The 16579-nt window shown below is 49.0% G+C and overlaps 3 protein-coding genes and 1 long non-coding RNA gene across 8 annotated transcripts; 2 read left to right on the top strand and 2 right to left on the bottom strand.

The window, feature by feature from the left end:
* Positions 1-11: 11 nt before the first annotated feature.
* glrx5 (glutaredoxin 5 homolog (S. cerevisiae)) lies at positions 12-2397 on the top strand. Its single transcript, XM_040159964.2, has 2 exons — positions 12-414; positions 1052-2397. Exons 1-2 carry the CDS (start codon positions 114-116, stop codon positions 1222-1224), a joined length of 474 nt encoding a protein of 157 aa, XP_040015898.1. The 5' UTR covers positions 12-113; the 3' UTR covers positions 1225-2397.
* An 848-nt stretch (positions 2398-3245) lies between these two features.
* On the bottom strand, positions 3246-9114 carry ints9 (integrator complex subunit 9). The gene is made up of 17 exons (XM_040159958.2): positions 8942-9114; positions 8063-8190; positions 7901-7961; positions 7715-7777; positions 7467-7606; positions 7210-7296; positions 6985-7105; positions 6730-6864; positions 6502-6613; positions 6163-6343; positions 5942-6002; positions 5641-5812; positions 5431-5555; positions 4592-4759; positions 4238-4336; positions 4010-4147; positions 3246-3562 (listed from the first exon to the last, which is right to left on the bottom strand). The coding sequence occupies exons 1-17, from the start codon at positions 8948-8950 to the stop codon at positions 3386-3388; spliced, it is 1977 nt and encodes a 658-aa protein (XP_040015892.2). The 5' UTR covers positions 8951-9114; the 3' UTR covers positions 3246-3385.
* pla2g7 (phospholipase A2, group VII (platelet-activating factor acetylhydrolase, plasma)) lies at positions 9110-16046 on the top strand. 5 transcript variants are annotated; one of them, XM_040159961.2, is made up of 12 exons: positions 9425-9698; positions 9810-9846; positions 10385-10495; positions 10680-10830; positions 11279-11372; positions 11465-11533; positions 13875-14046; positions 14175-14288; positions 14899-14990; positions 15099-15263; positions 15348-15496; positions 15568-16046. In XM_040159961.2, the coding sequence occupies exons 3-12, from the start codon at positions 10400-10402 to the stop codon at positions 15666-15668; spliced, it is 1203 nt and encodes a 400-aa protein (XP_040015895.2). In that variant the 5' UTR covers positions 9425-9698; positions 9810-9846; positions 10385-10399; the 3' UTR covers positions 15669-16046. The 5 variants fall into 5 exon arrangements, with proteins under 5 accessions (XP_040015893.2, XP_040015896.2, XP_040015895.2 ...); XM_040159959.2 differs by lacking the exon at positions 9810-9846 and having other exon boundaries at positions 9110-9698; XM_040159962.2 differs by lacking the exon at positions 9810-9846 and having other exon boundaries at positions 9110-9698; positions 10293-10495.
* Positions 15948-16496, bottom strand: LOC144389425 (uncharacterized). The gene is made up of 2 exons (XR_013453463.1): positions 16459-16496; positions 15948-16110 (listed from the first exon to the last, which is right to left on the bottom strand). It is a non-coding gene; the product is annotated as an uncharacterized LOC144389425 (long non-coding RNA).
* Between the last annotated feature and the right edge of the window lie 83 nt (positions 16497-16579).

The following is a 16579-nucleotide window of genomic DNA, read 5'->3' as shown; positions in this document are numbered from 1 at the left end:
GCGTCATCAACACACATAACGTCGTCCAGTGCACTCCGGCCTGTTCAGAAGCAGCTTAGACACTTTCCCCGACATTGCAGCGCAGTACAAAACGAGAACAACTACCAACGACCATGAATGTTCTAACTAGATACTCCGCGAAGTGTCTCTGGACCGGAGCGGCGGTCCGTCTGCCCCGGCAGCCCGACGGACGCGTGCTGACGGCGTCGTCGGCCCGGTTCCTGTGCGCGGCGGCGGGACCCGCGAAAGACCTTGGCGAGATGGTGAAGAAGGACAAAGTGGTGGTGTTCATGAAGGGGACGCCGGCGCAGCCCCTGTGCGGCTTCAGCAACGCCGTGGTTCAGATCCTGCGGATGCACGGGGTGGACGACTACGCCGCGTACAACGTGCTGGACGACTCTGAGCTGCGGGAAGGTCAGTGGCGCCGACGCGACCCGCTCAGCCCGCTTAACTTCGCTCTAAGTCTCGCGGGACTCGGTCCAAACCCGCCGCTCAGGTCCCAACTGACATGTCAAGCGTTGCGTTGTTGTTATCGGCCCCCCGCAGCAGCAGCCCCCCCCCCAGGGAGTGGTCCTGGTCTCAGTCCACCATTACTCTATCAGTGTGGAACCTGTTTGTAAACTACAGCGCGCGCGTTGAGGAACGAGGAAGTGTTCGCGTGGTGACGTCAGCACTTTAGGGGGGTCGTGACGCAACAGCCACCAATGTGCTGTAATCCGTAGGTGTTGGTGACGAAGGCCTCCATAGGGACTCGTGTTGCTGACATGGTATCTGCTGGAAACAGCCAGTGACTCAGGAGGCTTCCTGTCTGATCACGCGGCGGTGATAAACAACCTAAAACGGCGCCAACTACACGCAAACAAACGGCTCCTGCGTAGTTTGTGTCCATAACAATGACGTGTATGTGTTTTATAATGAGGAAAGGGTCCGGCTTAAAGAAATCCCTTGGAACGTGTGACTGAAATGTAATTCCATTTAACTCTCACTTCTCTGTGACAGCAGACGTAGCACTGGAGTTATTTCTCACACCAACGCTCTCTACCTTCCACAGGGGTCAAGGCCTTCTCCAACTGGCCCACGATCCCTCAGGTGTACTTCAGCGGCGAGTTCGTGGGAGGCTGCGACATTCTGCTCCAGATGCACCAGAACGGGGATCTGGTGGACGAGCTGAAGAAGCTGGGCATCAGCTCGGCGCTGCTGAAGGCAGAGAACGAGTCCAAGTAGAGGAACGTCTTGTACGCGCACCTAAATGTGCTCTGACCGTGTACCTGACCGTGTACTTTGCTGGTGAGGAAAGTGTCTTTACAGGAATCTCAAATCAGTTTAATCTATTTTTATTTTTTATTTTTTTTGGAGAAGGCTTTCAGTCACTGCCGGGAACAAGTTGCAAACACCACAATGACATTTTGATAGAACAGATGTTCCTCTGGAGTCGTGCTCCTGGCCATCTGAGGACTAAAGCCCAATATTCACCCTCCTTCTGGCTCGGTTTCGGTCTCCCATCGGCCCCGCGGCAGAAATATCGGACTCTTAGGCCCCTGAAGGCTTCACTTGTTCTCCACAGTTGGTTGCTAACGGCTAGGTAGCAGTCACTGGGTTCATCCGTGCCTTTCTGCTGACGACAGACAAAAAGCAAACAACAAAGAGCCGCTGGACGCTGCACTGATCTTTATGTCCAGAGATAACTGGTCACTGAGGCCGACCTCTTTCCCCAACCAAACACGTGATTTCTAACGAAAGCAGCCAAGTTGTTCCCAGATTACCACATGGAGGAAAACCTTCAGTCTTACGACACCAAGACTCCCCCTCAAATAATCTCCCTAAAGATCCACAGCAGCACGCTGTTTCTGTGATGGAGTGCAGCCATAAGCTCCCTGTGTCTTTAACACGGGCTCGCATGACGGCTGTATTCCATCATGGCGCCTCCGCAGGCCTCTCCATCCTTCATCCTGTTCAGCCTCAGGGTCTTTTATAAAGCTGCTGGTGTCCACCAGGGTGTCTTCATATTAAGAGACCTGCCAGAGGACGCGCTCATAATCCTATTAATGTGTTTAGTATCTGTATGCATTAGTCTTTGTAGTGTGGACACCTCACTGACCTCGTTCACTCCGTCCCCGTCTTTGTCTCACCGCTGAAACGCAACGAAAGGCCAAACCGCTCGTTTGGACCAACAAGTAGTTGCATTACAAGTCTGTCTGAGTCTGCAGGATTTGTCCATGTGTCACTTTGTCCCACTGAGCTCCAGAACCATTTACACTATCGATCCTCGATGTTCCTCCTGCTGCACAGCTGTATTATCAAAGCAATGGTCACGTAGTACACTGTAACATATTGTACATTGAAAGCATATTGTTAAATGTATTTTAGTTGCATGTCAATTAAATATTTTGAAACAAACGAGAGACCCGGAGTGTTTGTTCGAGCCATCGACGTGCACAGAAGTTCTCTGGCTGAACATGAAGACGGCTGTGAAGTAACCAGAGCAGCTGACTGGCCACCGATGGAAGCAGGTGGATCTCTTGGCACGATGTTGTTCTTCCCCATCAGCCGTGCAGAGCTCCACCCGCTCCATCTCCCTGGAAGGAGCCGAAGCGCCGTGGACACGATGTTCCAATACGATGAGCCCACCTGCTGTTTTAAGTGCAAAACCCTGAAAATGAAGCACCAGATTCAGCTATCGGACCTTCTGATGTTAGAACCTGTGCTTTTCATACAGCGACATGTTTCAGGTGCGCAGGATACAGTTTCCTCTGTACAAGGACAACCTCGCAGCCTTTCACTCAGCTATAGCGGAGGACGTCTTGTCCCCCGTCAAGAGCGCCGGCCGTTTCACTGCAGTCGTTTCCACATCCAAAGAAACATTTCTCACATTTGGTTTTACTGTTCAGAAAAGGGAATATTTACAGTATAAACTGAAAACAGCAGAGTTTTCCTGCTCTCAGGTCACTTTGATGTCCCTGGAGATCTTTGCCTCGGTCTGTTCCACTGGCAGATTTCCAACAAAGAAAAGGTTTATTACTCTACTACGGCTTTTATTTTGAACACAGCTGTATATTCAGAGCTCCATCATCACATCTGGAAACGTGCAGCCTCTTCAGCTGATCCCCAAACTGACTCGAGCTCTGGATGTAAATGCAACACAAACACGTCGGGTGACATTTAGCAGATATTACCCAGAAAGCTCATCACCAGGGACGTCAGTTTTTAGTTTCCTGGATAAAGAAGTTAAAAACAGTGAAAGAATCTCTTTTAAAAAAACAACATTTAATACAAAACACTGATACAAAACATAAGTGAAATTGACAGTCCAGTTATCGAGGTGGGGCCACGTGCTGCTCCATCATCGCTTTTTACTCTTCACAATCCAGAGAGCTGCACGAGGAGGTCAGAGTCTCTGCAGGAAGCGGAGCACCAGGTCTCTCAGGGTGGTGCGCAGCGGCTCGTTGTTGTCGCACACGATGTGCGTCCCGTCCTCCTCCAGCTGAATCAGCGTGTCCTCGGCCTGCAGGTGCAGAATGTGTCCGTCCGCCGTCTCCTCCACCTTGACCTCTGTGATACCGTGCTGCGGGGGAGCAGGAGACACGTTTAACCAGCTATGAACGCTCCAATGACTTCACTCCACAGTCAGACCGGTCAGACTATGCTAGGGCCACGCTCCCCACGCCCCCCCTCCCCCATTACAGCAGCCAACAGACTCCTCAAGTCCAGACTTCCACTGGTTCCAATAAGCAGTTTGTATATTTGCCAGCAGGCTGAAAGTAGAGGCATCGTGGTCCCAGCAGGGGGCGCTCACGCTGCTCTCAGGGGAGGCCTTTCACTTAAGAAGGGACACTACTCCTCCGCTCTCTTCACTGGCTGCCAGTGGTCAGCTTACAACCAGGACCTGGTCCGACCCGCACTCTCCGCTCTGCATGTGATAAACTGCTTGTTCCTCCTCACATTTATTTTTGCAGCACAGAAATGTGTTACAGCTCATTATTCTAAAAACGACAATGAGGTCTCGTCGCACCTTTTGTAATGTGGCCAGGAAAGCCTCCAGGGGCACAGCTCCGCTCAGCAGGGGTTTGGGGCCCAGCAGGACCGGCGGCTCCTCCGGGACCCGTTTCCTCTTCTTGCTGGGCGGCGCAGGAGGAGCTTTGGGCACCGACTGGTGACAAAAGAAAAACGGTACATTTGGGATGGCGTGAAGCCGCTTCCTCCGTATCTAAGACATTATTCAAGCGGATTTGTGGCTCACTTGTAGCGTGTGCTTGTTGTCCTTGGAGTGCAACACGGCAGACACAGTTGCCAGGGAAACGCCCGGTTTAATCTCGGAGGGCACCAGGGAGTTGGCCAGCTGTGAAATGAAGAACATCAGCCCCCTCTGCTCTGACTAAATGTAAACTATTCCTTCATGTAACCCAGTGAGTAATTCTCTCCCACGCACCACGTCGTCGCCTCCCACCAACTCGTGAGAGTTTAACGTACGCAAACAGCAGCAGCTCCCGGTTAGATGTTGCATTCAACACGGCCAACCGGGTCTATTCATGTCCCTTCACCCCGACGCGTTACAGTAGATTCTCTCTACGCGTCCTGCTCGGGTGTGACCCACCTCAGGCAGGATGTAGACCCGCTCGTAGCGCCGTCTGAAGGGCAGGTTGAGCACAGAGCAGCGGCGGTAGGGCATGGGGGGCGGGTGCAGCTCCAGCATCAGGTCAGAGCGGTGGGCCTGGGACTGGGGGGGCTGGGTGTACTGCTCTGGACACACCACGTGGAGGGGCTGCAGAACCGGAGGGAAACACAATGGGGGAAATGATCACATGTGGTGTTTGTGTGCTTTGAGGGGTCTGCATGGAGATAAGCAAGGGAACCTTGCAAGGAGAGAGGAATCGAGGAAACACGCCACGTACTGACGAGGAACAAGAGTCTGCAGATCTGAGATTGACATTAAGCAAATGAAACGCCAACGCAAGCGTGCTAACAACAAGCAACGTACTAGCCTGGCTACGCTAAGACATCTCGCTTCTCTGAGCTTTAATATAACTACAGTTTGAAGTATAACATGAGGCAGCATGAGCTATTTGACTGCAGTAAAAAGGGTTTCTTATCACGTTCGTGAGAACAATCTGTGGTGGAATCCAGCTGATGTCATCGGACATCACATGGTTTTGTGGTCGATGCCTTTTAGCTCGTGAAATAGTTTCATTTCTCCCGTTTCCACCACAGGACGTCTACTTTGCTTGTTGTACAGCTCTCTTACTGCAGAGGCAATAAAAAAATAATACTAATAAAAAAGAAAAAATGACATGGCAGCAATTTCTCAGCTGCGAAATGATATCAGCGTTATGAACATTAACATCATTAAAAAACAAGTTGTCCTCAGCTCAAATAAATTCACATAAAAAGCTGTAATCCGATTGGCTCCAAGCAGCTGCAGATGGACGACTGTACCTGGACTTCCTTGAGGAGCTTGGACACCTGGTGGAAGTTGAGCCGTGTGTCGATGGGACAGTAGACGCACTTCATGGCCAGAGGCTGGTAGGGAGCCAGAGCATCCAGGTATGAGAAGTCCGGCTCTGGAGGTCAGAAAGAAAGGTCACAGAAGCTTCTGGATGTGTGGCATCTGCGTCCTGTCTGGTGCAGGAAGACGGTTGTAGTTACCAGTAAAGATGATGGTGTTCAGGCTGGATTTGCCCCACAGCTCCATGAAGTGAACCACGTCCCCAAAGCGCAGAGACGGGTGACCGGTGAAGACCACGCACGGCTGACGGAACTCGCTGCTGAAGTCTCCGTGAATGCTGGAGTAGTGCTTCAGCTTGTTGGTTTGGATCAACTGAAACGAAAGCACAAGGGCCGCACGGTGAGACACCAGAACCTGCAGAACATGAAGCAACGTGACCGTTTCCAACCAGCCGCTGTCTCTCCAGCACACTGTTGTTCTTCAGTAGAGACGCCGGCTCACCTCGGCATGAGGGAACGGAGGCTCTGGAAGATACACCTTTGATTGCTTGTTGTGGCAGAGCCTGCAAAGGAGAGCAACGGGAAATGAATGAGATCATCGCGGAGAAGCAACAAAAGCTACAAGCCCTGCAGCGACTCCTCCTCCACCTCCCCGTGGGTATTATTGTCCTCCCTTTCATTGCTGCTTCCCTTCTAGGTCGTGTACATCACACAGCTCCTCACCACTCAGCAAAGATCTGGGAGAACTCCAGCGAGCTGTTGGCGACGGGCGAGATGAAGTAGAAGGGCGTGGTCCCCAGGTTGGCGTTGTCGATGAACTGGTACAGACACTCCAGCAGGTCATAGATCACCCCGGAGGAGTAGCACGGCACCAGCACGTTGCCCCCTGCTCGGATCGTCATGGCTACGGGCACAGATGAACACGAACGTCAGAATCAGCAATGACTCCAGCGCCGACGGGACGGACACATTCTTCACGTATTCATTGGTGGAACATGAAGATCAAAATGTTTAAATGTTAATACAACAAACGTTTAAGTGCCCCGGTACGCCTTGACTTACCGAGGTTGCTGCAAAATTCTCCCAGCATGCCGTCCGGGTTGGCGGTGGGCATCTGGGTGAGGCCGGTCAGAATCAGGACATCACTGTTCTTAAGGGAGCTTTGGTCCATCGGCTGGAAGAAGAGGAGAGGAAGCTTCAGATCGGAGGTCCTGAGACACAATAGTGGGACGGAGGGATGGATCCCATTGTGGACCTCTGGTGTAACTCCATTGAGCCTTTTGGTTCTACCTGTGGATGTGTGGTGAGGAGGGACGAGCCCGACACATAGGACACCTTCTCGTGGTGAGACTGGATGATCCAGTTGGAGCTCCCCAAGGAGTAACCAGAGCTTAAGGGCGAGACCTGGACCGCTCCAAACAACTCCTGGAGACAGAGAGGTTGTTACTGTAAGAACACAAAAATACAGAAGGGCCGACGTCTTAGTAGTAAGAAGAAGCATAGCAACGTGAACGTGAGCAGTCCAAAGCACAAACCGGTTCTTACCACTTTCTGTGAATAACCCACAAGCTGCACTTTGCTGAGGGCAGAGTTCACCTCCTGCATGCTGTAGCTTCGTTTCCACGTCCACACGTCTACTGCATCCTTCAGCGGTCCAGGGAGCATCCTAATATATTACATTCATGATAATAGTTAATAAAAGCTACGTGATGAATGTTCTTCATTTGTAAACATTATTATGCACAGAAAAAGGCCCAGCAGACATCTTGCCTTTGTATTTCCTTTTTCTTCCAGCAGGTGGCGGATTGGGCTTTGGGAACTCTCTCCATGAAGGTCACCAGTTCCTCCATCAACAGCCTGCGGACACAAACACCAACGACACCACAAGCAACTACAGACCATCTCCTTTTGTTCCTCTATCTGTGTTTTAAAAAAAACAGGATGTAAAATGAGGAGATTGTTGATATAACGTTTCCCTTTGAGTAGACGTGAGAACAATACAATGACATTTCCTCGTCTCTGCTCACCTGCCGATCTGCAGGGTGGGTTCGGTGGCATACACGGTCCCAGTGAAACCAGTGTGCTCAGTGATGTAGGGCAGAGCCATCATACAGTGGTAGTTTGAGACCAGGATGACATCAACAGTAGACAGATCCAGCAGCTCTCTCTGAATTTAAATGGGAAAGAAATGTATACTTATATATATATATATATATATATCTCTGAGTTATATATAGTGTGCTGTGTGTGTTTGTGTGCCGGCCAACACGTGTACCTCAGGGAGACAGAACTCTGGCTGGGAGTCCACAAACACTCTTCCTGCACACTCCTTCAGCTCCTGGAAAAACAGAAAGCCCATCATCACAGAGACATCTTAATGTATCTAAACTTGATGGAGACACAGGAACCAGGTTCCTCACATCAGTTACAGGTTAAATACAACAGAAACAGCTTGTCAGACCTTCTCCAAGTTTATTGTTCCATCCTTCGAAACCCAACTGGGTAGCTTGGAGAGTCTCGGGCTGAATAAGAACCAAAAAACAAGATACATCCATCCAGAATCAGATGGAGTCTACCACCCACACGTGAATGAATGATGGAATGAAGCCACTGCTGCTGGTACCTGTGCACCAGAGGGAGGGGCAGGAAGTTGAGGACAGAGGTGGTGTCCAGTCCACAGTCCAGCATGATGGTGGTGGATTTGAACTTGAGGACATTGCAAGGCAGTGTAGGATGACCAGAGAGACAATACTGCAAGAAGGAGGTGAAGCAATTAAGAGACGTAACGTGGACACGTGATCACAGTGCTCGCACAACATGACGATACAGAGCAGGACATCATGGTTAGGACGTGTCACGTGAGCAGTCTAGTTATTATCAGTTATGATCACTATTTTACCATCACTATTATGCTACTAGCTGGTAGGCTAAAAGGGTAAAGATGACTTATGCTACTAGCTGGTAGGCTAATAGAGTAAAGATGACTTATGCTACTAGCTGGTAGGCTAATAGAGTAAAGATAACTTATGTCATTAGCTGGTAGGCTAATAGAGTAAATATGACTTATGCTACTAGCTGGTAGGCTAATAGAGTAAAGATAACTTATGCTACTAGCTGGTAGGCTAATAGAGTAGAGATAACTTATGCTACTAGCTGGTAGGCTAATAGAGTAAAGATGACTTATGCTACTAGCTGGTAGGCTAATAGAGTAAAGATGACTTATGCTACTAGCTGGTAGGCTAATAGAGTAAAGATAACTTATGTCATTAGCTGGTAGGCTAATAGAGTAAATATGACTTATGCTACTAGCTGGTAGGCTAATAGAGTAAAGATAACTTATGCTACTAGCTGGTAGGCTAATAGAGTAGAGATAACTTATGCTACTAGCTGGTAGGCTAATAGAGTAAAGATGACTTATGCTACTAGCTGGTAGGCTAATAGAGTAGAGATCACTTATGGCATACTAAACGACATCTCTCTAGCGTGCACTCGGGTAACTCACCAACTTCATGTTTTTACGCCGGTAAATCCGCGTTGGTTCTCTTTACTTGTGCTCTTTAGCGCTGCATCGTTGCAGTGTGTTGTGAGGATTTGGGAGCCGCTGGCTTTGTTTGCAGGCCGTTCTCCTTACGCTGCCCTCTGGCGGAGCGGAGTGTTTCTACCGGCACAGCAGCACTAAAAACACGCAACAACACACAAACACAAAGTTTTGGGTTTATTTGTAACGGCCCTAAAAGATGACTGTGAACCAACAAACATTTTAGTTTTTTAAGGCTCTTAAAGGCGATAATGTTGTCAACAAATGCACGTGCCAACAGTCCAGGCTGTCTGACAGTCGCTGGCTGTCAGCAGAGCCGTATGTAGACTCGGTCACGCTCTGTGTATGCGTATGTGGGACACCGTGCACCAGACAGCTGCAGCCAATACTGTAAATATGACGACTACGTTTGGTAGCCAGCCCTTCACTCGTGTTGTTTTTTTATAGGGAGGTAAACTTATCTTGTTTTAACATTCACGTTAAGCGAACAAAACCACAGACTCCGTATCACCTGGACCGTACCGGTCCCCTTCAGCGCTCTGGGTTAGCGCCGTGCCGTGCTAGCAGCGGCTAGCTGTCACTGCGGCTCACGCAGCCAGCGGGTCCCGCCACTCCCCGCGACTCGTTCCACTGGATTCACGGTACGAGGGAGACGACGAATTACCTGCTAATGTTGAGAAACTGACTCGGCGACATTGGCACGGGGCTCCTTCTGTATCCGGTAGGTGTCGTTCTTCGTTCCGAAGTTGACGTTATACGTGTGTTCCGTAGCTAACGTCACTTAGTGGTTGAGGAAAGTCTGCTGAAACTACTGTAGTCGGTGTTTGTGCAGTTATTGGGCAAGAGGACGTGCGGGAGGACAAGGACAGGTAAACGCCACATTGCACAGCCGGGCAGGAATCCTGCTATTGTTACACATCAAGGTATTATTCATTCACACATTGAGTGAACAATCAGAGCAAAACAAGGTAGACGGTAAATGAGTTATGTAATTCTCCACACAGCGTTTCCCTTAAGACAAATGACCTCCATGATTACGTCACAGGTCACGTCGCTGACGCTTAAAAGCGACTTGCATTGCATTTTTGACCCATATGGCTTCTGACTTTTTTTGCCTGGGGAGCCATTGGGGGTCAGGTGTCTTGCTCAGGGACACTTTTTATGTGGCAGCCAGGATTCAAACCCCCAACCTTGTGGTTCCCAGCGCTCCTTCTCTACGCCGTGATACTGGGAGTTGTAATCGCACTCTGGTTTCCTTTCAAATGGACTTTGACTCAGCAGCTAAGCTTTATTATGCCGCTCCTCTTTTGTCAAGTCATGTTCTGACCCCCCCGTGAGTCCTGACTTGCATGAGTCACGGGTCACGTTTGCGGCGTGTGACGGGTCCGGCGTGTCTCCGTGTGGCAGAGCGGAGGACACGCCATGGGGAACGCCTGCAGTAATCACCTGGGGATCCCTCCGGCCAAGGGCCCCAACGCCGTGGGCTGCACCGACTTCATGATGGACCACACCGCTCAGGTAAGAGCCGCCTCCACCCGCGGGTGCTGCAAACTATTCACCACCTGCCACTCAGCAAGCGGGTGGAAGGTTCTGTGTGAGGCGGATCCTTGTGGCCCCCCCGGCCGGGGACACGCCAGCGGTACGTCCGTACAGTTCATCCTCTGCTGTCTCTCGTGTGTGTGTGTGTGTGTCCTGTGAACAGGGCACCTTCTTCCGCCTCTATTACCCGTGTCAACACACTGAAACGGCAGAAAAGCCCGACTGGGTGCCGTGCGTGGAGTACTACAACGGTCTGGCAGACTTCATGAAAATCAACAGGACTCTCAGTGAAAAGATCTTCAACTACCTTTTTGGTAATTCAACAACAGTTGTGCTCAACAATACACAAGTATTTTAGTTTGCAGGTTTTTTGATCCTAACTTTGATTGATGATAATCAGAGTTACATTCATACTCTTAACTCAGCAGTTAAGCTGTATTAAGTGGAAATGCATCACGTACATTTCCAGGGGTTTTTCTTTCTTTCCTGTTGGTGTATTTCCCTTGAAGCAGAAGTTGGTTAAAATCAGCTTAGTCTAGTTTGTACTTTTATCTTATTTGCACATTCGACCACATTACCAAGAGACGATGAAAGCAGAAATGGTCTCCATTGAGCAATAAATGAACTCTACGAAGTTTCAGCAACTTACAAATGCATGTTGACATGTTGATGCTTGTCAGTTCCGCGAAGCCTCTTGTGTCTTCTAGTGAGCTGGTGTTGTTCTTTTAAAAAGCGCGTTTCTTTTTCCTGCGTGTGTTTCAGGCTCCTATAAGATTCCGGCCTCCGTGGACGCGCCGTTCAAATGCGATGAAAAATGCCCCGTGGTCATCTTCTCCCACGGCCTGGGGGCCTTCAGGTACACACACACACACCCGCATGAGCGCTGCCACAGGAGGGACCGGTTTGCTGCCGTCGGCCTGACGCTCCTCTCCCTGGTGTCTCCTGCAGGACTCTGTACTCGGCTATATGTGCAGAATTGGCCTCTCGGGGCTTCATCGTGGCGTCCGTGGAACACAGGTATTTAACTCGCCCTCTTCCCTCTTGTCCTCTTTTTAAAACGCTTGAGCTTCGCGCGGGGCTTCGAGTCACTGGAACCGGAAGCTTCTCCGCGTCTGACGCTACGTGCGCTGTACATTTGGGGCCGCGGGGTCAGCAGGAGGAGGAAGGTCCGGCTGACCGCGAGCCGAGCGAACAATACCAGGCGCTCGTCTGTTTGTCTGTGGAGTAAGTGTGCAGACAAAAGTACCAACCAGCTCATCACATTTCTGTTCAGGGTAGAGACAAGGGGACCGTATGGAGGAGAACATAATGGCCACAGTGTGGTCAGACTGCTGTGCTGCCGAATGAAGCCACAGGGAGAAAGCGTGCGACAGAGCTCTCTGGGTAGTGACGGGGACGCGCTTTGCGTCCGCGCCTCATCGTCGCTAGAACCTCTTTAATGCGCGCGAGGGACGGAGAGCCGAACACGGATCGTTCGTTGTTGATTCGTGGCCTCACGTCCAACAGGAGGGACGATGAGCCTCGTGTGTGGTAGAATTCTCTCTGGACTCGCAGTGACTGACTCTGATGGGGAGCAGGTTCAGACCCTTGTGTAGATGTTCGATCTGTATATAGATTGGGATCAATAACATTTCCACTGCTTTACCTTCCTGTCAGACCCGGTAAAGAGGAAGTGAGGCCTCAAAGCCGCAGGACGCCGCTGACAGAAGCATTTAACCCCTGCTGGTCCATCTGCCACTTTGTTTCATGTCCCCGACTTTGGATTCTGCAGTTTATTGCACGATGCGTCAGAAAAGACAAACTTAGTATTCGGTACAGAAACCTTTGTTTGCAACTACAGACATCACAGGTTTGCACACAGTGCAGCAGGATTTTGGCCCACTCCTCCACACAGACCTTCTCCAGATCCGTCAGGTTTCGGGGCTGTCGCGGGGCAGCACAGACTTTCTACTGGGTTCAGGTCCGGCCTCCTCAGGACCTTGAGATGCTTCTCACGGAGCTTCTCCTTAGTCGTCCTGCAGGGAGACGCAGCAACGACCCATCGCCAACGCTCATACGCACACTGGGCATTTCATCCGTTCTTCTTTGCAGAACCGCTCAGGTTCCATCAGGTTGGATGGGCAGCGTCGGTGCATTTTCACATCTCCCCACAGATGTTCAGGTCAGGGTTCTGGTTGGGACAGTCGGGGACACTGGAGTTGTCCCAGAGCCTCCTTTGTTGTCTTGGCTGTGTGCGTCGGGTCGTTCTCCTGTGGGAAGATGAACCGTCGCCTGGTGTTCATCCAGGATGTCTCTGTACATTGCTGCTTTCATCTTTCCCTCAATGCTGCAACATCTCAAGAATGATCAGTGAATCAGGACGCTCTGAGCTCAAAGGCTGTGAATACTTGTTTTTCATTTTTAATAGATTTGCAAAGAAAGAATTAAGGGCCGTTGTGTCTAAAGGAAAAAAAGAATTTATTCTATTTTTGAATATGACTGAAACAAAAGTGAAGCACTGTCAATACCTTCTGGATGTACTTGTATGTATGTATATATATGTGTGTGTATATATATATGTGTATGTGTATATATGTGTGTGTATATGTGTGTGTATATATGTGTATATACACATAATGTATACATATGTGTATGTATATATATATGTATACATATGTGTATGTGTATATATATATGTATGAATGTATTCATGTATATATACATATATATATGTATATATATATATGTATGAATGTATTCATGTATATATACATATATATATGTATACATATGTGTATGTGTATATATATATATGTATGAATGTATTCATGTATATATACATATATATGTATATATATGTATGAATGTATTCATGTATATACATATGTATGTATGTGTATATATATGTGTGTGTGTGTATATATATATATATATATATATACTGTATATTATACACACACACACACACACACACAGCACAAACTCCTGAGAGGACTGATTCACCTGTGACACATCACATGTCATTTAGCTGACGCTTTTATCCAAAGCGACTTACAATAAGTACATTCAAGGATACAAACTCAGAAGTGCAAGAAATAAAGTGAAATCAAATAAGCCAATTTACAATTTGCTATAGATGAGTGGAGTGTTTTGCTCTCAGAGAGGAGGAACAAGCAGTTTATGTCCATGGAGTCTGGTGTGTTTGAAGAGCGCATAGAGAACAGCTACTGTCCACTTTAGAAGGTACAGGTGTCATTGGGTTAGTGCCCCTCCTGCAGCACACTGACTACGATCCCCTTCCCATAACACCTTACGTACCTTCTTTCTCTCGCCTTTGTCGCAGTATAATTTCACAGCACAGTTTTGCTTCCCCGCGCAGAGACGAGTCGGCCTCAGCTACCTATTTTTTCCGTGAGAAGACGGCGTCGGAGAAGGCGAACAAGAGCACGCCTGAAGCCCGTGCCTCGGCCCAGGACCACCTGGTGAGGGAGTGGATGTACTACAGGAGTCTGCAGCGCGGCGAGAGCGAGTTCCCCCTCCGGAACAAACAGGTGAGCAGCCTGTCGAGTCGAGACCCCCCCCAAAGCTCTGTGTCTCAGCACTTCACTTCATTGTGCCGAGTTTGGGTTGGTGTGATGATATCTAGCATGTGCTTTTTCTTCACGTGTGTCACGTGTAGGTGAAACTGAGAGCAGATGAATGCATCCGGGCTCTGGAGAGACTCACTGAAATCAACTCTGGGGTCCCAGTGGAAAATGTTCTGCAAACCCAGTTTGACTTCACCACGTTGCAGGTAGGACTCTCGTATGCCCATTTTACCACAAGTTGATTTGCTTCCTTAATAAAACGTCTGCAACATAAACCTCAAAATACATACAAGTATCATTTCAAACAGCACCTTGTTACCTCGTCTAAAGGATCCACAGTGACCTTTAACTGCTAATGAGCCACGTGTAGAAGCACTAAAAAAAAGATTTTTTTGGGAATTGGAATTTTCAGAATATGTCTCCTTCAAAACCTGCAAAAATGCAGCGGCAACTAAAGATTTAGTGATCCCACAATATAAATAAGTAAGAAACGTCATAAGCTGGAATACAAAACACTAAACAACGTGTAGCACTTTGTTTGTTCTGTTTGTTTCTTTATGGTTGAAATGCACTTATAAGACGCTTTGGATAAAAGCGTCAGCTAAATGACGTGATGATGTTCATTTTATTTTAAGGCTCTTGGATATTCACACGGATTAAAACACTGCAGTCATTTTTAGAAGCGTAACACCAGAGATGAAAACGATCTGGTTTTAAAGTGAGCGTCGGGGTGACACGCTGGCTTCGTCCGTGTGTTTAATCAGCCTTTCGTTGTGATCACTCACCGTCCATGTCCTGTGGTCGCCGCGGCAACAGAACTCCATGGATCTGTGCAGGATAGCGGCGGTGGGGCATTCCTTCGGGGGGGCAACGGTGATAGAGGCTCTGCGCAAAGAGGTTAAATTCAAGTAAGTGGATTTCAGGAGCACATCCGCCTCCTACACACACACACACACACACACACACACACGTGTGATTTATGCTGTGAGCCACGAGGGACTTCTCTCCTCCGTCAGGTGTGGCGTAGCGCTGGACTCCTGGATGTTCCCTTTGGATGACGAGATCCAGGTGAAGCAGCCCCTCTTCTTCATCAACTCGGAGAAGTTCCAGTGGGCGGGAAACATCAGCCGCATGAAGAAGCTGTACTCCACCGGCTTGCAGCGGAAGATGATCACCATCAGGTAGACGGCAGGCTGAGCCGGCTCCTCGTTGCTCCCGTAGAAATGCGCCGCGTCCTGACCGGCTGGCCATGTCTCCCCTGGCAGAGGCACCGTCCACCAGAGCTTCCCCGACTTCACCTTCCTGACGGGCAACTGGATCGGCAAGCTGATGAAGCTGAAGGGGGAGATCGACCCCGAGGTCGCCATCAACCTCTGCAACAACGCAACGCTGGCCTTCCTGCAGCGCCACCTTGGTAAGAACGAGGCAGCGGGCGCCGCCCCCGTCCGCCCCCCCCCCAGCTCACTGTCATTCTGGGTTTTGCAGGGCTGCAGAAGAACTTTAATCAGTGGGACCCTCTGATCGACGGGCAGGATGAGAACCTGATTCAGGGCACCAACATCACGGTGCTCCAGTCCTCCATGTGAGGGGACTGAGGGGACGAGCTCTACTACCTCGACGGGGAACATTTAGTTTTTCGTGGCAGATCAAACCTGCTGTTGTTTCAGGATGCTTCAACTTTTCACTGTCTGTGAAATCTTCACTATTACCAAGACGTTCTTGAAGAAATGCCTTTTAATCATTTTCATCTTTGAGTGTTTATGAACTGAGATCACGTGTTCCACACACTGCGATTCTGGAATCTACCTATAAAGAGGATGCAATCCAACTAATGTAATATTGCAGATGAATTATTAATCTAACAGATATCAAACGGCAAGTATCCATCCTGATTCAGAGCTTTAACACTAAGAAGCTTTCTACTTTTATACTCCAGCAATCCAATAAATCATTTGTATACAAATTTATATCTTTGCAACCGCTTTATATATCGGGTCTGCTTTTTAAAGGTCTGTAATGGAATCGATCCTCTTTGGAGTGACAGCGAGATCCTCCTTGTGGCAGTGGCAAGTGGGTGGCAACTTTGTGACAGGCAGCAGCAATCGCCAGTAAATCAGTCAGCGTCACGACGGCACGCTGGGTGGGAGGAGCCAATTTTTCCCAGAAACAACTGTTATTTGTACGACAGGTCAGCTGCTGTAAATATTTAATTTTATTTAATTTTATTTAATTTTATTTGAGACACGTGAGCCCCCGTCTTCTTATTACAGAGGCTAATTTTAGGTTTGGACCGGCGGGTTCTGTGTAGGGGGTGGGGCTCTCAAGTTTGATGCCACCCACTTGCCACTGCCACAAGGAGGATCTCGGCCTTACTGCCTCTTTGGTGTGAAGTTGCCAGACATTTTCATGTGAAGAATATTCCAGCAGTGCATAAGAGTAAATATCCAGCATCATTTAAAGGGCGAGGCATTGTACAGATGTCAGACCTCATCCATTC

This window comes from Gasterosteus aculeatus, chromosome 18 (assembly GCF_964276395.1).
Source record: "Gasterosteus aculeatus chromosome 18, fGasAcu3.hap1.1, whole genome shotgun sequence".
In the NCBI taxonomy this organism is placed as follows: domain Eukaryota; kingdom Metazoa; phylum Chordata; class Actinopteri; order Perciformes; family Gasterosteidae; genus Gasterosteus; species Gasterosteus aculeatus.
Note: the sequence above shows the minus strand (reverse complement) of the source record. Positions and strands in the feature narration are given on the sequence as shown.